Source organism: Grampus griseus (genome assembly GCF_964374135.1).
Source record: "Grampus griseus genome assembly, chromosome: 1".
In the NCBI taxonomy this organism is placed as follows: Eukaryota; Metazoa; Chordata; class Mammalia; order Artiodactyla; family Delphinidae; genus Grampus; species Grampus griseus.
The window spans coordinates 166,642,719-166,667,540 of record NC_139017.1 but is presented as its reverse complement, the minus strand read 5'-3'; the positions used below and the strand labels follow the sequence as shown (position 1 = coordinate 166,667,540).

The window sequence follows — 24,822 nt, the reverse complement described above, 5'->3', positions numbered from 1 at the left end:
TGGGCAATGAATATGAAATTATATATACAAATTTCAAACACACACAGTTAAAGTTACTGAACCACATTCATGACACAAAACTAAGAGTGCAGAAAAACGCAATGTTAGAGCTAATGGTGGTTTCTTTTTAAATTTTTCCTTTTTTTATTTATGCTGACTTTCTGCACAGTGTAAAGGGTTTTTTTATTATGTGTAACATAGGCAAAATTATTTAAGTCAATAAATTTTTAAGGAATTTCACATGTTCTGATTCTTTCCACTGCCAATCACCTTAGTGATTATTTTAGTGATAATCTCCAAAGTCATAATCTTCAAGATAAGATAGCCCTTTCAAAAAGAAGTTTTGCTCAATCCACAGCTGTCATGTCAGTCAGTCCACAACTCTTTTAGTTGGGCTTCTTTGATCTCCAATGGAATACGGACAAACTTCAAAATTCCCCACCTATAACCTTTGGGATCCAGTTTCCTCAAGCAATTTACTGTAGGACCATGTTTAGGGTCAGGAGATGGATATGTCTGGTTCTGAATTTGACACCCTCTAAAATTGTATTAAGTTCAAATCATATTCATTCCTAAGCTATCACACCCTACAACAGTACAGATCGTTGGGATATGCCAATATCTAAGATTAAAAAAAGTTTGACTGTTAGGTTTTTCACAGTTTACTTGGCAGCTCTGTCCTTTTTTTTTTTTTTTGCAGTATGCGGGCCTCTCACTGTTGCGGCCTCTCCCGTTGCGGAGCACAGGCTCCAGACGCACAGGCTCAGCGGTCATGGTTCACGGGCCCAGCCGCTCCGCAGCACGTGGGATCCTCCCAGACCGGGGCACGAACCCGCATCCCCTGTATCAGCAGGCAGACTCTCAACCACTGCGCCACCAGGGAAGCCCTGGCAGCTCTGTCTTATAGTTAGTTCTTTCCCACAGATACAACAGGTAGTTCTGTGAGTAAAGGAAACCACATAGTTACTCTATGAGGCATTTCCAATGCTGTAGGTTTACAGAAAAAGCTCCATCGGGATAGACCTCAACCTCGTTTATGTTTCTATAAGAGCTTTTTGGTACAGATTATGCTACAAGACAATAAATACAGTAATACAATACTAGTACCACCACTTTATTCATTTGATCCAGGAAGCCACACTCGCCTACTTACTCAACTCACATCCCCCTCAGCATCTCTGACTAGCTGCTCCCCTATCTCTCTGATCTCTTAATGTTTGAATGTCCCAGGGTTCCGTCCTTGGTCTTCATCTCTCTCATGCCCTTGGTGATTTGATCAAGCCCTGACTTCTCCCCTGAACTATACCTATCAAATCTAACATGCCCCACCGCAAATTCCTAATTCCTCTGCCAAACCTGCTCTTCCCACACTCCTTCACATCTTAGTTATGCCAACTTTATTCTTCCAGTTGCTCAGGGCAAAACCTTAGTAATCCCTGACTCCTCTCTTTTTCCCCATATCCAATCTACAATTTTATCAGCTCTACTTTGAAAAAACCCAAACACTGCTTATCACCTCTCCAGCTAACCCTTGGTCCAAGCCACCATCAACTCCTTCTGTCTGCCCCCTTGCCCCACCATCAGCCTATTCTCAAGACAGCAACCAGAGTTATCCTGTTGAAACAGATTACATCACTCCTATGCATACAGCCCTACATGGTATCTCATCTCACTCAGAGTCAGATTTCCAACAAAGGTCTACCAGGCCCTGTCTGATATGGTCCTTAGTTACCTCCACAATGTCATCTTCTATCATCCTCCCTATGTTTCAACCACACTGACCTCCCTGCTATTCCTCAAACCCCAGGCACATTCTTGTCTCATGCTCTACACTTGCTATTTCATCTGCCCCAGACACTCTTCTCCCCAATTCTTGGATGACTCACTACTCCACCTTCAATCACACTCCACATTCTCCATGCCCCTTCCCTGCTTTAGTTTTCTCCATAGCCCTTATTACAGTTGACACACTAGATGTTTTACTTCCATTTATTTTATTGTCCGTCACTGGTCCCCATACCATTATCACTATAAGCTTCTTAAAGGCAAAAATGTCTGTTTTGTTCCATATGGTTATTCCCAACAGCTGAAACACTGCCTGAACATGTAAGCACTCAATATTTAGCTGAATGAACCCAATAAATGAGAACTTCAAGCATTCTAATGGTTGTGCTAAAGGAGGAGGAAAAGTACAAAATTATTTTAAGAAAGGAAGCTATATAATAAGCTCACCTATCAATACCATGCTATGTGTCTGTTCCTACATGATAACAAAGGCTGCCTCTTAGCAACTTTTCCACTCCAAACAAAGGGGAACCATTTCCCTGTCTCTGCGTAAATCTAAATATACAAAGAGGGACTTCCCTGGCTGTCCAGTGGTTAAGGATCCGTGCTCCCAATGCATGGTGCACGGGTTCAATCCCTGGTTGGGGAACTAAGATCCCGCATGCCGCCTGGTGTGGCCAAAATAAACACACACACACACACACACACACACACACACAGATATGGAGTGGAGAGGCTGAAGAATGGCCGTATTTGATGTAAAAAAATATTTGCATTCAACACTGTCTAGTTCTCATTAAATGAAAAAGTAAATTAACCTTATGGTAACATCACTTACATTTTCTTACTCTGTTACACCCCAATCACACAAGTTTTTGCACATACATAACTCTACATATAAAATAAACTGAAACAGTCAAAAATTATTTTTTTTTTTTTTTTTTTTGCGGTACACGGGCCTCTCACTGCTGTGGCCTCTCCCGTTGCGGACCACAGGCTCCGGACGCGCAGGCCCAGCGGCCATCGCTCACGGGCCCAGCTGCTCCGTGGCATTTGGGATCTTCCCGGACTGGGGCATGAACCCATGTCCCCTGCATCGGCAGGCGGACTCTCAACCACTGCACCACCAGGGAAGCCCCCAAAATTATTTTAAATGCAGCCTACTTTAATATTTTATAATTTACAAAGTCTCTTCTACATCATTACATAAACAGAGACATTCGTATGTAGAAAAAGTTGAAATGATGAATTTATTCATAAAATCAAAGACATTCAGAATAGTGTTAATGAACAGAAACAACATATACGCCAAAATCTGAATACCTTCAAAAATTCTGAGATACAATCTGTTAACTGTTTGTGGCCTTGGATATTTAACTCCAGTTCATAAAACTTTGATAAAAGCTTAGATTCTCTGCCACACTGATTGCACCTGTAATAAAGCAGAGTGATAAAATTAAGATCAGAGTGGGAAAAGCAATAACATTCTACTGTACTACATCCTGGAAATACACAAAGAAGCATTTATTACCTTAATTCTGTCATTGAAATTATCTACACTATGTATATTCAATAAAATGAAAACAAAGTGATTGATGAGGCCATGCACTTTATGCTTAGGAAAAAGTTTAAGAGTTGTTTTACTTTTAGTACTCCAGCAGGTTCCAATCTCATGCTTTCAGCCCAGACCACAGCCATGAAGTAAACAGCAAGAGCTCAACCACAGTTCCCAACACCTGGATGCGTTCAACTGCAATTATCTAGTCAGTTGTTTACATGTTCCCATGGAAACGTATTACTATAAATACTTCAGGTCCCATGATAGGCCACTAAATCCATAACCTGGAACTGAACTAGAAGACACAGAAGCAACCGCCTTAGAATAAAATGCATGATGAAAAAGTGGAAACACACTTACACAGTTACATAAGCATATTCCCCACAGAACTGCTGTTGCACAATGTTCCTCACATCGGGATTCTTTTGTTTAGACAAAGTATCTTCCAAAAGAGACATAAAGAGCTTTGAAAATTCTTGGGCATCCTACAATACAGGTTTGGGTTAATAAAAAGAAAAAAAAAAATCATACCTTGCTTTTCAATTTGTTACAAATAGTAATAAGTAAAATAATCCAGAAACTTTGAACTTAGCATTTTGTACTTTTGTACTTTGAACTTAGCATTTTGGAACAAGGACTAGAGCTATGCTGAATCAGTTTGTGCCCACATATGGATTTTCAGAAATGAGATCAAGGAAAATGTATAATATACTGAACAGTAAATAAAATAGAAAAAAATTAATTTTTAAAAATTTCTTCATTTCTTTCTATAAAGATTGTAAGGAATGCTTTCTATATTTAAAAAAATAAAAGGTTCTTACCTGCTGCTGCCCTGTGTCCAAGCCCAAAGCTTTAACAAATCCCGATGGATCAATGTATCGCCTATTACTGTTTTGCAACAAGGCAAATAAGTACTGGAGATGCTCACAAATTGTTTGAGGCTCATAATCTATTAAAGAAATGTTTGTTCTTTTAAAAACTGCTACTTTTTAAAAAATGTACTCCTCTTCACATGAGAACATAATTATAATTAAACACCCTTATATCCAAACTATAATAATGTTTTATTATCGTTTTAAAACTTTAAAAGAAATCAGTAATCACATCTTTTGGAAGTCATGAGGCAGCCATGACTGTCTATATGCATCCCCTAAAGGCAAGAGGCTATACATATGTTACAACAACAACAGCAATCATGACTATGGCTTCTAGAGTGTCAAATCACACCGAAACATCCATTCCAGTAATAAAAACCATACACTATATTTACTATTTGCATTAATGGCCAAATACTTTAATATAATCTCATTAACGTGAACTTGCCACAAACAGAGCAAATGACAGCAATCTCAAGCACACTGATTCAAACTTGAATGAACAATATAACAACTTACCGTTAAAGATCTTAAAATTTAGTTTCAAGTTCTAGTGAGTTCGGAGAAGGTATGAAAATAGGAAGCATGAATCTCAAGAGCCCTAAAAGATTTGTGTATTCTCTTCTGTGCCAGTTATCGATTAACTAACTGCCTCTCAGCTCCAAATCCACCCTTCTTTGCTTGCTCTGTGCTAACAGAGATGAGCTCTGCAAAGATTCCTCCTTTGCCAGCTAGTGTAACGTTGAGTCTTGTCAGTAGAGGGCGCTCCAGGGTTCCACTCCGTGTCTCACCAGGCTCTGTGGGCTCCCTCAGCCAGCAGTGGCCAGCAGCTTCTCCCGGCACCTCCTCTGGTAGCTTCAGTGGGATGCCTCTTGTGAGGCATTTCCTCCTGAATGACCACCCTGTGAATGACCTCCTGGACACTCTCTGCAAGAGATTCCAAGGCCCAGTACCTCCCTGAGGACAGTTTCCAGCTAGGAAACCCACTGAGGCATCTCAGCACCTTCTTGGCCATCCAGTGAGCTCAGGAAGGCAGTGCTTTCTCCAATGAGGTCTGGATCTCAGGCCTGGTCAGTGGGGGTGTGGGACTCCTCCTTTTGTATTCTTTTTCAGCCCTTGGGGTAGTGGCTGCTCCCCTATCTGCTATATCTGTGTTTTTTCAAGTCCTTTTCAATTCTTACTAACCAATTCCCCTATTACTCTAATTTCCTATTAATAATTTTTTTTGTCAGTTCAAATCACTGTGTAGTTTGTCTCCTGACTGGTCTGAATGGTTTACCTCTTTACTACCAATTGCGACTCACCAATTGTGAAAAGGAAGTCAATAGTTCATTTTGTAAAATAAAGATAAAAATCTTACTTCCTGGGGTGCAGGGGCTTTACAGGATGTTAAAAGCCCTTCAAGTAAGTTTGTAGCTACTCCAACTTTCTTATTTACAGATTAGATACTACATGAGATCTTAAATAACTTATCCTCTGCTGGTTTTCCTACCTGTAAAATAAAGGAGTAGTGGAGCTGGGACTAGAACTCAAGTCCCATCATTTCCAACACAAACCCTTCTCACTACACTGCACTGTGTCTGCTAATAGCACCAGAAATGCACACTCTTATCCGAGAACAAGGTTAAGGGCTTTGGTGAAATAGTAAGATCTAAGTGTTTAGAAATTAAAAAAACAAAAAAAACCACATCTCTTGAAGATACATATTAAAACCACAATACCCAAAGGTGGCCATGGTACATCATTTTACAAAATAGACATTTAGTTTCCACTTGTTATTTAGCTATCTTCTCATTGGTAAATTTATACTTCAGCAAAAACAATGCTAAAACTGAAAATGATCCATTTTCCATTACTCATCCTTTACATACACTAATTCTTTAAATATCAATATCTTCTATACTATTAATCTAGATTTAAATATTCAGAACTATAGGAATAAAGCTTTGGGGAAACAAACGTAAGAATTTTTAAGCACTGTTTTGAACTGTTAACAAGGACCAAAAGTATTACAATTGTCTAAAGAGCAGCAAGAAGGAAGACGTGGGACTTAGGAACCCTATCTTTTCTCTCTCAGAGCCAAAGACATGATGAGCTATGTGCCCAAGTCAGATCACATAAAAGACAGCACAGGATTTACAAATGAGAACAAGAGTCAAAGGTTCCCAACCTGGAGCTCCTAGACCTGTGTAATCTTATACTCACTTCCCTCTATCCCCCAGCTTTGAGAAGAAAAACCTGGTCATTCCATGGAAGTTCCATCTCAAAGAGAATAATCTCTAAATAGAAATATCAATTAGGAATAATAATCCACATATTATGCATAAAAAAACTAAATAATTCCACTAGAACAGTTTGAAACTGATTTCTAAATTTGCAATGAGTGTAGTCGCATATTAGTAGCTTGCTTTGCCAAGGTTGGTTAATTTAATCTTAATTTTAGAGGGTATTTTGTAAATCAGCCTATTTGGGAATCAAGACAAAAGGCTGTGCGTACACTGAAGTATTTATTAAGTCTCTCAAACTAGGCAAAAGAGTAACATTGTCTGCTTTACTAATTTCTCTCGATCACTAGAATTTAATGGACTGCAATCACAGTGTCTTACAGAGGGAAACTGTAGTTGAAGTTTCCTCTATATGGTTGGTTCAAAGTGGTCTAGCTAGCAAAAAGCTCAGCAGTAAGCCCTCCCCATACCCATCCCCACTCACCTTTCTCTTCTTGGATACCATCTCCCATCATGTAGTCACTACAGGTGCTTGGACATAAGTAGAGCGCCTGCCGAAGCTCCAGGTTAAGAAACCACACTTGAAGAAATGTGTTGACATAACAAGTAGCTCCAAGGTTAGTGAGCCCCACAAATGAGTTCTACAAAGACACAGAATTACAATTATAAAACCAGTTTCCCCTTAAATAAAAAAATTATGAGAAGTATTATTATTTTTTTTTTTTGCATTACGCGGGCCTCTCACTGCTGTGGCCTCTCCCATCGCGGAGCACAGGCTCTGGACGCTCAGGCTCAGCGGCCATGGCCCACGGGCCCAGCCGCTCCGTGGCACACGGGATCCTCCCGGACCGGAGCACGAACCCGTGTCCCCCGCATCGGCAGGCGGACTCTCAACCACTGCGCCACCAGGGAAGCCTGAGAAGTATTTTTTTTTAATTTGATTAAAAATGTGTTAAACTGCCTCAACCACTAAACCCTGTGAGCCTCTCTCAGGAAAGGTTAGGGCATAATTATCATGAAAGCCCCATTTGGGTTGACTATGGGAGTGGGGAAAGACTTAGGACAGCATCTCTAGCCTTCTCCAGCCACTTAAATCTAAGCTTAAGAGAACAGTTGGCTCTAGGAAACATCAATTTTAAACATATGTACATAGGTTTTTCGTTTGCTATATTCCCAAGAGCCCAGCATTCAGCAGAATGACAAAGTGAAACTTCCAGAAAAGTTCCTTTTTATCCTATAGATCTGGGAGATGGGGGGATGGAGGGAGTTAGTTGCAATTTTTTCTAAAGATAAGGCTGAGAATTCCTGAACTTACAAAGAATCGTTCTTTTTAAGAGAGAAAATACCTATACAGGTGACTATATTGTAAAGGCCAGGCTTTATCGTTAGAAAGTATTAATGTGTATTACCGTCAAAAAAAAAAAAGGTAAAACTTCTGTTGTATGTATAATATGTAAAAATACAAGCCCAAGAAAGCAAAGTAATATCATTGAGAGCTCGTGCCCTGGATTTACCACCTCCTTTAAAGAGACTTAAAAAGAGCTCAACATAAAACATGCTACATTAAAGCAAACGCAGAATCAGCACTGAACTAAAACTATTATTTAAAGGCTTACTGGATTACATAGCTACCTGTTTTAAAGCATACCATCAAGAACTGTTCCAATTCAAGTGCTTTAGAGTCTTAAATTCCACTACTGATCTTAAAGCTGCTTAGGTTACCTGAAATCAGTAATGGTTTCTGATCATAGGCACAAAATAAAACACACAAGAATGCCATATAGAAATCGCTTAAAAAATGATGGCTTACCTTTTTTCTCCTCTCACAGTTGGGGTCATCAATGTTATGAAAACTATTTTCATCTATTTCTCCTAACCAAATGTGCTCACCAATCCCAACCAAGCAATTCGGATTTCCTTTGCAGTTTCGTCTATGAAAAAATATTGTATGATTAAAAAATACCATAGTTCCATGGTAAAGAAATATGCAAATTAAAACTATAATGATACCATTTTTAAAATTCTATTTCTCATCTATTAGATTAGCAAAACTGAGAAAGCATAATATCACACCCAGTTTGTGAGGCTGTGGGGAAACAGAACTCATCTACTGCTGATGAGAATGCCAACTGGTAGGACTCTTCCAGAAGGGAATTTTGCCAATTGCTAACAAATCGACATACACACCTGCTTTTTGACCTATCCATTTCACTTCTAAGAATTCATCCTGAAGATGGGCCTCCAACAGTGCAAAAACACATACACTAGGTTAGTCATTACAGCATTGTTTGTGACTGCAAAATACTGGAAACAACCCAAATGACCAAACATAGGGAATATGGTACATCCACACAGTGGAGTACCACACAACTGTGACAGGAAAAACACATGATGATCTCTGTGAACTGATGTAATTTCTAAGATATATTAATGAGCAAAAAGCAAAGTACAAGAGAGTTATCTATAGCATGGCATTTTTTATGTTAAGAAAGATGGGGAAATAAAATACACATGTATCTGCTCATTTGAGCAAAAAGGAAAACACAAATGTATATATGCGTGTGTATAACTGAATCATTTTGCTGTACAGTAATTAATACAACATTGTAAATCAACAATACTTCAATGAAAAAATAACAGTATAAAAAAAAAGAAAAACACCAAAAGGATAAATCAGAGACTAGTGAAACTGGTTACCTGTAGAACATGAGTAGGATTAAGATTTTTTTAAAAAAAGAAGCGTTGGACATTTTCCTGAATATACCATTCCATACACTGTTGAATTTGGGGGCCATGTGAATGTTACACACAAATCAGTAAGGATGGAGGGAACCCTAAATTCAACACAAACAATAACATATTTCAATTGAGTTACATACACTGAAAGGAAGAGGGTGGGGCACTGACCCAAGTAACTTGAACTTGGTCATTAGCAAGTTTATTAGTGTCAGGATAAAGACATAAGGAACAAACAACAAACTGATTTAATAGCTTCCTTTTCAAAGATACATGGGTTAACAATTCTGAAACTTTCTGTACATTCTGCAATTTAACAAATAAGTACACGTATACTGGGGATGAAGGGAATCAAGTTTTGGAGAGGAAAGTTACAAATAAGGGAAGAAGAATAAAACCAACCCTGCAGTACTGATTAGGAATAACAGGTGTTAAGTCAAAATCCACAGGGTCTTAATATATACAGACAGGTAGATTAGTGTTGCCAGATAAAATACAGGACAGAAGTTATTTGAATTTCAGATCAATGACATATTTATATTTTTTAAAGTATTTGTTGTCTATCTGAAATTTAGATTTAATGGGCAGCCTAAACGAGACAGTTTTTTGTCAGCCGAGGGCCTAAGAGCAGTAACACGAACACACCGAGCAAGCAGATCTTGATTTCTAAATATTCCCCACGCGAAGAACCCAGAGCTCCTGGGAGAGATGGCCAATTTGAAGCCTGGGCAAGATAAACATGGACATACTGCTGTGCCCCCAAAATAAGGATGTACTCAAAGAATGAGGGGGACATGTTAAAAGGAAGAGGTTGTACCCAAATCTGGAACAATCGGAGCAACAAAATAATGATTGGATTACAACCCGCTCAATAATGTAGGAATCCATTAGTAAGGTGGGTGGGTGGATGGATGGATGGATGAGAAATCTCCTCCTTAAAGAAGAAAGCCAACTATCAATGTGGAAGAAAGGACAGAATTAGAAATTCACCGTTTGGCTGGCATCCATCAGATTAATAACGAAATCATGCAGGATTGTCAATGGATGCCAGTGTAGGAAGGTTTGAGGAGTAACGGAGTATTTACATAGTCTCAAAGTTATCTCAGCACAAGTTGTTTATTAATTACAAAAGGAAATATAGCTTTCAGTGGAGAAACCTGGCAGATACCACCTAACCAAAGGATCAAAGTTTAAGTAGCCAGTAATGGGTCTAATTAACTGTATGCCCCTCCTGGTGTGGTGCACTAAGAGCACAACATCACTTCTGTGGTTTTCCTACCAAAGTGAATAACCTAAACCCAATTATAAGCCAACACCAGACAAATCCAAGTTGAGAAGCTTTCTGCAAAGTAAGTGTCCTATACTTTTAAAAAACCTCCATATAGAGATGGGGATATATGTATATGTATAACTGATTCACTTTGTTATAAAGCAGAAACTAACACACCGTTGTAAAGCAATCATACTCCAATAAAGATGTTAAAAAAAAACCCTCCATATGATGAAATACAAAGAAAGACTGAGTAATTATCCAGATTAAAGGAGACTTAAGATACACAACTGACTGTAACATACGAGCCTAGATTTTCTTTTGCTGTGAAGGACTTTATTAAGTCAGTATGTTCTGAATATTTCAGGTTACCCACTAAAGCTTTATTGACAGCAGTAAAAGATTGGAAACACTATAAATGCCCATCAATAGGAATCTGCTAAATAATACAGCCAAGCAATGGAAATTACTGTAATTAGGAAAAAAAGATAAGGAGAAACTTTATTATGTTGTGATATGTAACAATATCATTAGTTGAAAAAAGCAAGGAACAAAGCAGTGTTTAAAAATGGGTGTGGGGGGGACTTCCCTGGTGGTGCAGTGGTTAAGAATCCACCTGCCAAGGCAGCAGACACGGGTTCGAGCCCTGGTCAGGGAAGATCCCACATGCCACGAAGCAACGAAGCCTTGCACTCTACAGCCCGCGAGCCACAACTACTGAGCCCACAAGCCACAACTACTGAAGCCCACGTGCCTAGAGCCCGTGCTCCGCAACAAGAGAAGCCACCAAGATGAGAAGCCCATGCACCGCAACGAAGAGTAGCCCCTGCTCGCTGCAACTAGAGAAATCCCGCGCACGGCAAAGAAGACCCAATGCAGCCAAAAATAAGTAAAATTAAATCTTTAGGGCTTCCCTGGTGGCACAGTGGTTGAGAGTCCACCTGCCAATGCAGGGAAACACGGTTCGTGCCCCGGTCTGGGAAGATCCCACATGCCGCGGAGCGGCTGGGCCCGTGAGCCATGGCCGCTGAGCCTGCGCGTCCGGAGCCTGTGCTCCGCAACGGGAGAGGCCACAACAGTGAGAGGCCCGCACACAGTAAAAAAAAAAAAAAAAAAAAAAAAATTTAAAAATAAAGAAAAGGGTGTGAAGAGGACTTCCCTGGTGGTCCAGTGGCTAAGACCCCATGCTCCCAATGCAGGGGGCCCGGGTTTGATCCCTGGTCAGGGAACTAAGATCCCATCCCACATGCCAGGTGGTGTGGCCAAAAAAAAGTGTGTGTGTTTGGGGTATGACAGACCTGTTTGTTTGTTTAGATAACAAGACGCACTATAACCTGGGAACAACCATCTTTGAGGAGGTTTACCTCTACCTGCTGGCTGCAAAACTAAGAATAAAGGGCTTCTATGTTCCCCCATCACATTTTGTATCTTTCAGATTTAGAACTCTGGAAAGTACTACATAATCGGGAAATCAGTAAATAATTGTTCTTAATATTCCACTTAAACACACTGTCTTCTTGGCTTTAAAAAATAAAAATGAAAACAAGTTTGGCCAACTTAAGAGCAGTTTTTTCAGGATTATGTCAAAGCCAGGTTGGAAAGTAACTTACTAAGGAAATAAAAGTACAACTGATCCACTGTGGGGGGAGGGGGGAGGATCTAAAAGGAGTTATTTTTTGTGCCTATAACTCACCTCTAATGGTAAAGGACTACTACAAGGAAATTACAATGAGTAAAAGCAATCTCTCCTTTTACACAAAAGTAATTTTTCTCTTCTACCAAGAGAAGATATAAAGAAACAAACAAAAAAACCTGATTCAGAGACAGGGGAAAGCAACCTAAAATCTTTCCTTGGAATAGGGGCAAGGACTTACCAGGCAGATTCTTTTAAAAAATAAATAAATAAATAAGGAAGATTCTTTTATTATTATTTTTTATTATTATTATTATTATTTTTGCGGTACACGGGCCTCTCACTGTTGTGGCCTCTCCCGTTGTGGAGCACAGGCTCCGACGCGCAGGCTCAGCGGCCATGGCTCACGGGCCCAGCCGCTCCACAGCATGTGGGATCCTCCCGGACCGGGGCACAAACCCGTGTCCCCTGCATCGGCAGGCGGACTCTCAACCACTGCGCCACCAGGGAAGCCCTGCAAGGTCTTTAGAACAGGAAAAGTTAGCATCAATAACTAGAGTGAAAATGTTATCTCTAAAACTAAGTAAGTATGTACTTGCTCTTTCCAATATGCTTTTCAAAGGTATACCAAGTTTGTTTTCTCCTCGTAAACAAGGGAGGGGTAAGTCCTTCACAGGTTTTGGCTGGGAAGACAGGCACTCTCCTGTGGGTCAAAAGCACAGATCATTCTCTCAACTACGGTTCCATTAGAACCATTCTGATTTTAGTCTCCTGTTCCTAACAGCAAAATAGAGAAAATGAACAATAGGAGGCTCTCCTTGTCCACGCTCCTCCCCTCCCACACACACAATAAATCTTGTACACTTGGTCCAAAGTTGGCCTCAATGAGCAAATAAAATACACAGCTATGAAGTAAAAATGTCACGCAATAGGTTTCTTTAACTTTAAAAAGACTTCCAAAAACAGATGTGAGAAGCTGGGAGCGACTTGTATTATTTAGCCCTAGAACGCTAGCATTGTTTTTTTGTTTTTGCTTTTCTTAAATTAACTGATGGTGAGGTGTTACTGAATAAGGTTCCATCAGCTAAAATGCCATCACCGTGTAGATGAGATGAACCTGTGTTAAAGCACCAGCCGCCACCCTCCTCCCCAGAGAACCTATGGCTTCCGGGTGCCTAAGGACACACTCCAGGTGAGAACCAAAGTCAGTGGTGAGCCACTGCATTAAAAGTAGCTTAGGCTAACCAACTAAAGCTTTCCAAATTGAGGCCAAGCCTTCTTTTGGTACATGGGCTCAATGTTGTGGAGGATTTTTTTGTTTGTTTATTTATTTTCTTGTTTGGAGCAGTGGAGAATCTACTTAAGAAGCATAAATCATAAAAACATTTCTATTGGGACTCCCTAGTGGCGCAGTGGTTAAGAATCTGCCTGCCAATGCAGGGGACACGGGTTCGAGCCCTGGTCCGGGAAAATCTCACATGCTGCGGAGCAACTAAGCCCGTGCGCTGTAGCTACTGAGCCTGTGCTCTAGAGCCCGCGAGCCACAACTACTGAAGCTCGCGCGCCTAAAGCCTGTGCTGTGCAACGAGAAGCCACTGCAATGAGAAGCCTGCGCACCGCAATGAAGCGTAACGCCCACTCACAGCAACTAGAGGAAGCCCGTGTGCAGCAACGAAGACCCAAAGATAAATAAATAAGTAAATAAATAAAAATTTATATTATAAGCCATTACTTCCAAGCCAACCTAAGCAGTGCAGCAGAATGACATGTACAGAAGGCTAGATGAAATCCCCCTGTAGAAGAAAACCTCTCCCAGTCTCCAAAGCCCCAAGCTCCTTTTTATCCCCATTAGGAGTAGGCTACAGGTGTCAAGTATCAGCTATCATCCTGTTTGTACCAATTTTCTTATAGTAGAAAAATACTTCTGCATACCTGTTTCCATCAGTGTAAGAGACAGATCAAGGAGGCTGAGACAGGTGAGACAGGGACACATGTTTACATGTTTGATGTGTAAATACCCTAGCCTGTTGACTCAAATTTATACAACTTACTTGGCCCTAGAAAGCATCTGAATTTGCTAATGCTGACTTAAAAAGCAAGTAACTTTTTCAAGGTCACAAGTAGCCCCGATTTAATCTAGGTAGAGTGATGCCATTCACCTTCTCTGAAATAGTAAGTTCCTACAACCTTAGTGGGTACCCTCTACCCACCCCCCACTGGTCTTCTTCCCAGAAACCCTTCCTTCTGCCTACAGGGGAATCAGAGAGGGAGAACTGAATCACAAACAAAAACAAAGCATGAAGAGCACCATCCTGGTTCTCCCCTGGCTCTCTCCCACTACTCGTATCTCATTTACTTATGCATCAGTCAGCTTATGACTAGGTTTCTGTTTTGTGTGGCAGTTGACTATTACTGTACATGCCTAGTTTCTTCAGCTCCCCCTGCCTTTTTTATTTTTCTTTGAGAACAAACTGTTCCTCCATTCTTGTGGTTCTAGCAAGGGCTGCTGAGATGCAGCTCCCATCTAGCACCCAAAACCAGCCTCACAAGATATTTAAAATAGGAACTGAGAGAAAGACAAAACAAACAACCCCAAAATAACAATCCCTCTTCAGTAGCAGACCCTTCTGACAGCTTAGCTGTCCTAACATTAAGAAGGAAACAACGGGCTTCCCTGGTGGCGCAGTGGTTGAGAGTCCACCTGCCGATGCAGGGGACACGGGTTCGTGCCCTGGTCCGGGAAGATCCCACATGCCGCGGAGCGGCTGGGCCCATGAGCCATGGCCGCTGAGCCAGCATGTCCGGAGCCTGTGCTCCGCAACGAGAGAGGCCACGACAGTGAGAGGCCCACATAACGCAAAAAAAAAAAAAAAAAAAAGAAGGAAACAACATGCTGATTTGCATGAGAAACAGCTGTAAGAGGTTCACGACTCTCTCCTGGGCTCAAGTGTTTCCCTGCCCTAGCCATGATTTATTTGTCCACATCTTTCCTGAATTAAAACAAACACCTCCCTAGATTTGTTAACTGAGGCACTTCCCTTACACTATGTTAAAGTTTCTGTCACCTGTATCTAGGAACCCTAACAAATATGGACTAACGAAATAAAGCTTTTTCTGTTATTAACTTACCTCCAAGAGCCAACAATCCATTTCAGGCTCTAACAGATCTCCTAATTTTTTTTTTTTTTTTTGGCCGCACCACGCCGTTTGCAGAATCTCAGTTCCCCAACCAGGGACTGAACCCAGGGCCACGGCAGTGAAAAGTCCTAACCATCAGACTTCCACGGAACTCCCTGATCTCCGAATTCTTAAAAACAGCTTTGCCCCTCTTCCTCTAAGCTTTCTTATAAGACCAGTTAACAAACACAGGGGAAAACATTCAGCTCCAGAGAAATGTGAGTTTAAAACAGCCTTGAAAGATGTTTTCACTTATGAAATCAGCAAAAAAATTTTGGTGATGGACTTCCGTGGTGGTCCAGTGGTTAAGACTCTGTGCTTCTGCTGTAGTGGGCACAGGTTTGATCCCTGGTCGGGGAAGTTCCACAGGCCGCGCAGTGCGGCCAAAAGAAAAAAGTTTTGATCATGAATCACGGTAAAGTGAGAGTCGCTGTCCATTCATTGTTAAACACAACGCTTTGGGAAAAACTTGAGAAAATGTCTCAAAATGTTAAATGGCACCAATATTTTGTTTCAATACTTCTGGGCACGTGTCCACAGAATATGTTTGACACTGTGGCGATGAAACAAAATGAAGAATTCTAACAGGTACATTTTTTTTTTCTAGGGCCATGGATATAAGAACACCAAGTGGCTACAGCAGTAGGCAGGGGGCAGGTTCCCCAAATGTTTGGTATGACATGTTAAGCAGCTGTGACGTTATTCGCTGTGATTTTAGGCCAACAAACGCTTTCGCAGCAATGTAAATGATGGACCGAGGCTGAACAAAGCCTGAGACATAACAATTTTCCTAGTCTAAACCAATTTAGTGGCAACGCAAGCAACAGAAGAAAGCTGAATTCCAGCATATCAATGCAATGAAATAGGACTTGGGAGCTGATGAGATGGTGTGGGCAAGAAGGAAAAGGAGACATCTGCAATGATATCCAAAACTGTACAGAAAGGAAACAATTTTTCACAAATCAAAAACTGCAAAGTGGGGGGAAAAAAAACAGTAGGCTAAGTATCTAGGGGTGCAAAGTTCCTTCTACACTGACCATAGGTAAGAGTGGTAGTTTTAGCTCTGTTTTGACAGATCTCCAAGGATCTGTCATTTAGGAGTATGTTTTCCAGCACAATGGACAGAAATTTAGTCAATGATTTCATAGATGCTATGCAATACAAAGAAATTTTATTATTTGAATGGGAGAGGAGGGTGGAGATATTACTCCCTCTGCGTGGTCATTTAAAGAGTTATTGCTTTGTTTTTCTCCCTCAACACCTTTTAGTTTCTTGGCTCTTAGGACATCATTTCACACAGCCCAAGTAGAAATCAATGAAGGATAGTAAGCCAACTCTCTTGCTTCCAGGGAAGACCCCTGACTCCACTAAGGTTTTGCCTAATGCAGCACCAGATTTCTAAAAAGTGATTTGTGTGTGCACACAGAGAGAGAGAGAGAAAGGGAGAAGGAAAGAGAGGGAGGGAGGGGGAGAGAATAGGTTAACCAATGATTACTGAAATGTTTCCAATAATAACCATTTACTGTCTGAATTTTCCTCAAAAACTTCAACTTGTTTCTGTAACTCCAAATGTCACCACTCTATCAGAATGACAGTTGGTTAGGTTAGGTCCATTAACTGAGTTCAGCAACTCCCTTCCAAACTAGTCCCCTCTAATTAAGAACATTCTTGTCCCTCTACCATTTTATTTCATAATCACAAACGGGTCTCTAACCAGACGTCAACAAATAAGGAATTCAGAAGGCTCCCCATCCTTTGACGGGGGAGGGGGGGAGGGGCGCTACAGCAGGTCACTGCCTAACTTTAACCCCTTTCCAAAACTTTGGTGACTGACTCAACATTCCCAGGCTCTTTGTGCTATGTGCCGGTTCAAAGAAGGCAAAACCGGACTTCCCTGGTGGCGTAGTGGTTAAGAATCCGCCCGCCAATGCAGGGGACACGGCCTGGTGGTGCAGTGGTTAAGAATCTGCCTGGCAATGCAGGGGACACAGGTTCAAGCCCTGGTGCAGGAAGACTCCACGTGCCGCGGAGCAACTATGCCTGTGCGCCACAACTACTGAGTCTGCGTGTCACAACTACTGAAGCCCGCGTGCCTAGTGCCCGTGCTCTGCAACGAGGAAACCACCACAATGAGAAACACTGCAACGAAGAGCAGCCCCTGCTCTCAGCAACTAAAGAAAGCCCCTCAGGCTTCCCTGGTGGCGCAGTGGTTGGGAGTCCGCCTGCCAATGCAGGGGACATGGGTTCGTGCCCCGGTCCGGGAGGATCCCACATGCCGCGGAGCTGTTGGGCCCGTGAGCCATGGCCGCTGAGCCTGCGCGTCCGCAACGGGAGAGGCCACAGCAGTGAGAGGCCCTCGTAAAGCAAAAAAAAAAGAAAGAAAAAGAAAGCCCCTGCAGCAATGAAGACCCAACGCAGTCAAAAAATAAATAAGAAAAGCATTTTTTAAAAAAAGGGAAAAGAGAACCCACAGAATGAGAAAATATTTGCAAATGCATGGGACTTATATCCAGAATATATAAAGAACTCTTAGAACTCAGTAATAAAGACAATCCAATTTTAAAATGGGCAAAGAATGTGAAAAGACCTCTCTCCAAAGATCTACAAATGGCCAATAAGCACATGAAAAGATGCTCAACCTTATTAGTCATCAGGAAAATGCAAAGCAAAACCACAATGAGATAGCACTTCACACCCACTAGGATGACTATAAGACAAAAACAGTGTAAGGATGAGAAGAAAATGGAATCTTCATATATTGTCTGTGAGTATGTAAAATAGTGCAGCCACTCTGGAAAACAATTTGTCAGTTCCTCAAAATGTTAAACATAGTGATCCTATGACCCAGCAATTCCACTCCTAGGTATATATCCCAAAGAACTGAAAATAGGTGTTCAAACAAAAACTTGTACACAAATGTTCACAGCAACACTATTCACAACAGCCAGAAAGCGGAAATAACCAAAATATCCATCAACTTAACTATGCTGTGAGATGATGGATGTGTTAATTGCCCTGATCTTGGTAATCATTCCACAAGGTCCATCAAATTACCATGCTGTACACTTTAAATATATAGTTATATTTGTCAATTATTCCTCAATAAAGTTGGGGGGGGAATTTAAATCCATCAACTGATGAATAGATAAAATGTGGTATATCCAACAATGGAATATTATTCAACCATAAAAAGGAATAAAATACTGATACATACTATATCATGTATGACCCTTGAAAATATTATGCTAAGTGAACGCCAGACCAAAAAAAGGCCACGTATTGTATGATTCCACGTATATAAAATATCCAGAATAAAGAAATCTACAGACAAAAAGATTAGTGGTTGCCACGGGGTGGGGGAGGGGGAAATGGGAAATGACTGGAGTTTAATGGATATGGAGTTTCCCTTTAGGATGATGGAAGAAGTTCCAGAACTAAACAATGGTGATGTTTGTACAATATCGTAAAGGTACTTAATGCCGTGTAATTGTGTACTTTAAAAATAGTGGGACTTCCCTGGTGGCACAGGGGTTAAGAATCCTCCTGCCAATGCAGGGGACACGGGTTCGAGCCCTGGTCCGGGAAGATCCCACATGCCACAGAGCAACTAAGCCCGTGCGCCACAACTACCGAGCCTGCGCTCTAGAGCCCACGAGCCACAACTACTGAGCCCACACACCACACTACTGAAGCCCGCGTGCCTTGAGCCCGTGCTCCGCAACGAGAAGCCACCGCAATGTGCAGCCCCTGCTCGCCACAACTAGAGAAAGCCTGTGAGTAGCAACGAAGACCCAACGCAGCCAAAAATAAATATTTTTTTTAAAAAATGGTAAATTTCGTTGTGCGTTTTACATGACTTTTACAAAACGATTTTTAATGAAATGAAATACTGACAAATACTACAACATGGATGATCCTTGAAAACATTATGGTGTCAAAGAAGCCAGTCATAAAAGTCCACATACTGTATGATTCCATTTACATGAAATGGCCATATGAATAGGCAAATTTAGAGGCAGAAAGTATATCAGTAGTTACTTCGAACTGGGGGGGGCGGGGAGTGGGGTTTACAGGGAGGATTGAGTGCCAAGCTAACGGGTACAGAGCTTCTTTTAGGGGGGTCGGATTGTGCTGAGGGCTGAACAACCCTGTGACTATACAAATAAAAAATACTGGGTTGTACATTTTAAATGGGTGAATCATATGATGTGTGCATTATATCTCAAAGTTATTTATGAAAAAAACTGCTTGGATATAAACCTTGCAATTGCAGCTTAAAACTCACATCCGTGACATTCCCCTTATAGTGATCTCAGCTAATTTCTACTCCTTTACTTCCATTAAAATCATAACTATTACAATGAAAGAGTTTATATTTTTTGGTTGCTCTGGAACCTAATATGTGGAGAAACTGACTGAAGCTTATCTATTATACACGGCCACGTCATTCCAGTACTGACTGTTGCTTTCCTCATGAGCCAGACTCCCAGAGCTTGGAATTATTCGTCTGCTTTATGGAAGCTCTCTAACTTGTTTCACTTCCCATACTAGACCTAAAGCTCCAAATCTGAGACCTTGACTTCCATTCCTTCCGGATCCCACCGTGGAATGTAAAAACTCCAGAAAGTCTTTACTAAATGCTTGATGAAAGGCTACTGAGCATGCCCGGCTTGGCCAAGTCAATTCAACAACATTCCGGACACAAACTATAGTTCCCGCGTTAAAAGGTGGAAAAACAGCTAAGGATTCGATCTAAAAGGAAAGACAAGGTTCACGGGCTAAGTAGAAGTGAAGGACAGCACTTACACAGCTCTAACTTTGTACTCGGTAGAGTGGTGTTCAGCCAGAGCGACCCCCCACCCCCCCCCCCAAAAAGGCTAAAAAATACTAGATTACCGAGAGAGGGGAAGGTCAACTGGGGATGAAGGGTACCGATGACGCAGACTAACCGTACGTTTTCCGAAAGCCGCCCTACCCAAAAATATGATCACGCCTTCAGCGTCAACACCAATACGAGATATACAGTGATGAAGCTCACTTCGCAGAAGTTCCCATTTTACAAACCAAAAAACCGAGCAGTGGCCAGGATATACCAACCACCAACGTTTGCTAAGGTCTTAGTTCCTGCCTTCAACCATCTCCACCGCCATCTTCTAATAAAAACCCAAAACCTTTTCTGAAGGGCTTTCAGCAGCATCACCTCCGTGCAGAGCCCGGAAAGGCTGCCTTTCTCCCAGGTCGCCCAGAAGGCGGAAAGGAGGAAACCTCCACCTTGTTCTCTCCACGCCCGCTAGATGCACGGAAAGGGCCGCCGTCTTCCTTCCCCCAGCCCCGGGCCTGGTTTTCCAAGGTCCGACGCGAGGGGGGCGCGAGGCCCGGTGCGCGGGCCTCACCTGCACACGCCGCGGATGCAGGGCTCCAGCCAGATGCGGTAGGCGGTCTCGATGTGCTCCTGCGACACCTCCTCGGGCCGCACCGTCTCCGCCCAGCGCCAGGCCGCCTTCTCCAGCTGCAGCCGCGGGGCCATGGCCTTGGCCCGAGGAGTGCCTCCAGAGCCCGGCCGCCCAGGCTGCCGCAGCCGCCTCCACCACCGCCCAAATGGGCTCCGCCACCTGCCAGCGATGAGGACCAGGCGCTCCCTCAGCCAGCTGGCCAGTCAATCACCTGCGCGCGCCTCTGCCCGGGCGCCCGCCCGCGCGCCCGCACCCGACCCGCACGACCGGCCGCAAAGCGCCTCCGCGGACACCCGACACCCCCCGCACCCGCAGACGTTGTAGGTGTACTCCCCGCCGCGGTGGGCGCATGCGCGTTCCCAGCAGTCTTTGCGCCTCTTGCCCGACGGGCGGAGGAAAGGGAAGCCGCTAGTTGAGACCCTTGCCACGTCCTCACCGGCGCTGCAGGGGAAGCGACGTCTCAGCTCCTGTCTAGGATAGCGTTCTGCGCACCACTAATCTTCCAAGCGGGCACCTGGGGAGCTAAAGTCTGCCTGTTCTTGTTCTCTGGTACTTCCCCTTTAACCGTGAAGGATCACGCGAGAGGCTACTCAACGCACACCATAGGTCCGCTGGATTGTGGGGTGGGACCTGAAACCTGGGTCACCAAAGAAACCAGGGTCGGCTCTCTGGAAGGGTTAACTCGAGCCTGGACCGGTTCTGACTCCTTTCCTGAGCACTCCTGACGTCACGTGATGTTCTGGCCTTTTCCTGAGCTAGAACTGGACTACGTGTCCCGGCATGCGTTGCGTGCTGTCACTCACTGGATGCCAGGCATGCTGGGATTTGTAGTCTTCGCAGTAGTGGGTTTGCTGTGCCTTGGCTTGTGCTGGGGTGCAAGCGGGTCCCTGGGCGGGGTTTCTCTGCCCTGGAAGGTCATCCTTGCAGGTGGTGGACCCTCCTCACTGCTGTTATCTCCATATGCTGATTTCTTCTTTAATGATGGTCCTGTTTAGCTCCAGGGTTTGAAAACATCTCCTTTTTTCAATCTCTGCTTCTGGATATAAAGAGTAGCCTTATCAGAGTGTTTTGCGAACTGTAAAGGGTACTGCTTGAGTGAGGATTTTGAAAACTTTGCATTTTAATGAGAGCCCTATGGCGGTCTAAGCACTAACTTCTGACACAATACTCGATAGCTTGCCAGCTGGGTAACCTTGGACTGGATGCTTTTTTTTTTTTTTTTTTTTTTTGCTGCACTGCACAGCTTGTGGGATTTTAGTTTCCCCCGACCAGGGATAGAACCTGAGCCCTCGGTAGTGACAGCGTGGAATCCTCACCACTGGACCACCAGGGAATTACCCAGACTGGATGCTTTATGTGTGCAATTGTTTAGACAAACGTTCACTGAAGGAACGATGAAAATAAGACATGGTCCTTGCACTTATGCAAGAGGGGGTGAGGGGAGAATAGTAGAAACTTAAAGTAAGGTCCCCTTCCCTTCCTTGGAAGGTTTGGAGTACTTGGGGAAAGTCTTCCCAGGAGGGATAACTCCTAAATCCACCCTTAATAGATGAGCAGAACTTAGCCAGGTTAGAAGAAAAGTACCATTCTAGACAAAGGGAACTACAAGGAACAAAAACACAGAAGAGAGAAACTTCTTGGTATGAGGTCACAAACTCTGAGAAGGGGAGGTGAGACTTTGAGAGGCTGGCCAAGACTTTGCTTTATCTGAGGGACTCATTGAAATGTTTAAAGCTGGTGAGTGATATAAGGGGGATTTTCATTTTGTATAACTTCCTCAGTCTAGGTCAAGGACAGAGACAGAGAAACCTTGTAAGACTACAGAAGTAATACAAGCCAGAGATAATGAAGGCCAGAATGGGGCAGTGTAATAGGTATGGAATGAGGAGGCAAACTTGAAAGATATTTAGGACATGGAATTGCTAAACTTGATAAGTTGGTCTAAGCAAAGTCTGTTTACCTTTCTGTTATTTGACCTTCAGGTGTAGGTCATAGCCCTTTCCTAGGTGCTTACAGCTCCACGTGATAAAATCATGAATATTATTCATTGTGCTGTCCCTGCTATATGCCAGTTTTCTAACTTGAGTAATTAAGCGAATAGAGTTTCTAGCAAATGAGATAAAAAGTAGAGAAGAAGGAGAAGGTTTAGAAGGGAGATGATGATTTCAGTTTTTAATAAATTGCATTTTAAGTGCATCAGGGACATCCATGTAGAGATAGGAGACGTGAGTCTGAATCTTGAAGGATATATTGCTCCTGCATCATGGATTTTCCAGTCTCTACTGGGTGATTCTCATCAGCATTAGATACATGCAGTAATTTCTCCCAGTTTTAACAAACTCTCTCTTGACTCCCACATCCCCCGCCAACTACCATCCCACTTCTCTGCTCTTCTTTATAGCAGAACTCCTGGAAAGAGTGATTTAGACTCTTCTCCAGTTCTCTAATTTCCTATCCCTCTTAAACCCATTCTAAATCAGGCTCTTGCCCCAAAACCAACCACATAAAGGTCACCAAAGTCCTCCACGTTGTTAAATTCAGTGGTGAGTTCACACTCTGTTTTACTTGACCTGTCTGCAGCATTTGACCTAGTTCTTCACTCTCTCCTCTTGGGAACACGTTCTTCTCTTAACTTGCAGTGTTACTGAACACAAGTTCATGTGCCCAATGCACAGTGAAGCCAAACAAACTGAAATGTTGGAGTTTGGAGCAGAGAAAGGTTTATTGCATGGCCAAGCAAGGAGAACAGCTGGCTTGTGCTCAAAAAGACCTGAACTCCCTGATGGTTTGGGGGGAGAGGTTTTATAGGCAAAATTTGGGGTGAAGGCTGCAGGGTATGTGGCTTTCTTCTGATTGGTTGGTGGTGAGATGACATGGCGGTACTCCAGGAATCTTGTGCTCAGCCTGAAGTTACCATCCTCCACCTGTCTGGGGGCCTTAGTTCCTGCATAAAAACTCAGATATTGTTATGTATACCTTGAGGAGGAACCAGGACCCTTCCACAAGGCTGCACTATTGTTTCTTGACTCTTCCTCCCTTGTTTCTGCCTTCTTTCCCTTCCCTGATTAGCAACTGTTTGAACCTGCCCTTTGGAATTCAGGGAACGTCATGGAGGCTGAATGAAGCCTATTTTCTTTTCTTTTCTTTTTTTTTTTTTGCGGTACGCCGGGCTCTCCCGTTGCGGAGCACAGGCTCTGGACGCGCAGGCTCAGCGGCCATGTCTCACGGGCCCTGCCGCTCCGCGGCATGTGGGATCTTCCGGGAGCGGGGCACGAACCTGTGTCCCCTGCATCGTCAGGTGGACGCTCAACCACTGCGCCACCAGGGAAGCCCGAAGCCTATTTTCTACAAACAAGAAATGGGAGAAACAGAAGGCGTTTGTACGAGAGAGCCCCATAGGGTCCTCCTCAGTTTCAGCAGGACACCACCTTCTCCTGGTTTTTCCATCACCCACTGGCCATTCTTTTTCAATGCCCTTTGCTGATTCTTTCTCATCTCTCTAACCGGTAAACTTGAGTGGCCTAGGGTTGTGCTTGGACTTCTCTAACTACATTTACTCCCTGGGTGATCTCATCTCGTGTGGCTTTAAATACCAGCTGTGTGTTAATGACTCGCAAATTCCATGATCGCCTGACCTTGCTCCTAAAATGCCAGACTTGTATATCCTACTGCATACCTGGCACCTCCAATGTATGATAGGTATTTTGCACTTTCAAGATCCAAAACATATTCTACTTCCAGCCACCCCCAAATGTCCTTCTGTAATCTTCCCCATCTCGGCAGGTGGCAGCTCCATCCTTCCTGAACTCTTAGCTGTAGCTTTAACCTCTTTCTCTCTTACATCGCCATGCAGAACTTCCCCAAATCCTGTCAACTGTGTGTGCCTTCAAAGTATATACAGAATGCAACTACTGTACAGGGACTGTTACCACCTGGCCTCTCACCTGGATTTTGCAAAAACTTCCTAACCGGTCTCCCTGTTTTCGCCCTTGCGTCTTGGGGCCCAGAGTAGGCCGCCCCAAAATGTGCCTCAATGGCCTATTGATTATTTTGAATTACAGTTACTTGAGAAATGCAAGAGGGATACACTCTGACCCTCCTTTCTGTCTC

The 24,822-nt window shown here is 42.9% G+C and overlaps 1 protein-coding gene across 3 annotated transcripts in view; it reads right to left on the bottom strand.

Annotated features, from left to right (window-relative positions):
• The window catches only part of USP48 (ubiquitin specific peptidase 48), a gene marked incomplete at its 3' end in the record, with an annotated part of 66,895 nt that extends 46,051 nt beyond the window's left edge, over positions 1-20,844 (bottom strand). For all 3 annotated transcript variants that reach the window (XM_082648600.1, XM_082648601.1, XM_082648599.1), the window contains exons 1-6: positions 20,653-20,844; positions 8,254-8,374; positions 6,928-7,084; positions 4,165-4,292; positions 3,704-3,828; positions 3,109-3,217 (exon numbers count right to left, since the gene is read on the bottom strand). In XM_082648600.1, the coding sequence (XP_082504726.1) occupies positions 3,109-3,217; positions 3,704-3,828; positions 4,165-4,292; positions 6,928-7,084; positions 8,254-8,374; positions 20,653-20,786 (774 nt within the window). In that variant the 5' untranslated portion in view covers positions 20,787-20,844. The remainder of the gene's footprint in view (positions 1-3,108; positions 3,218-3,703; positions 3,829-4,164; positions 4,293-6,927; positions 7,085-8,253; positions 8,375-20,652) is intronic.
• Between the last annotated feature and the right edge of the window lie 3,978 nt (positions 20,845-24,822).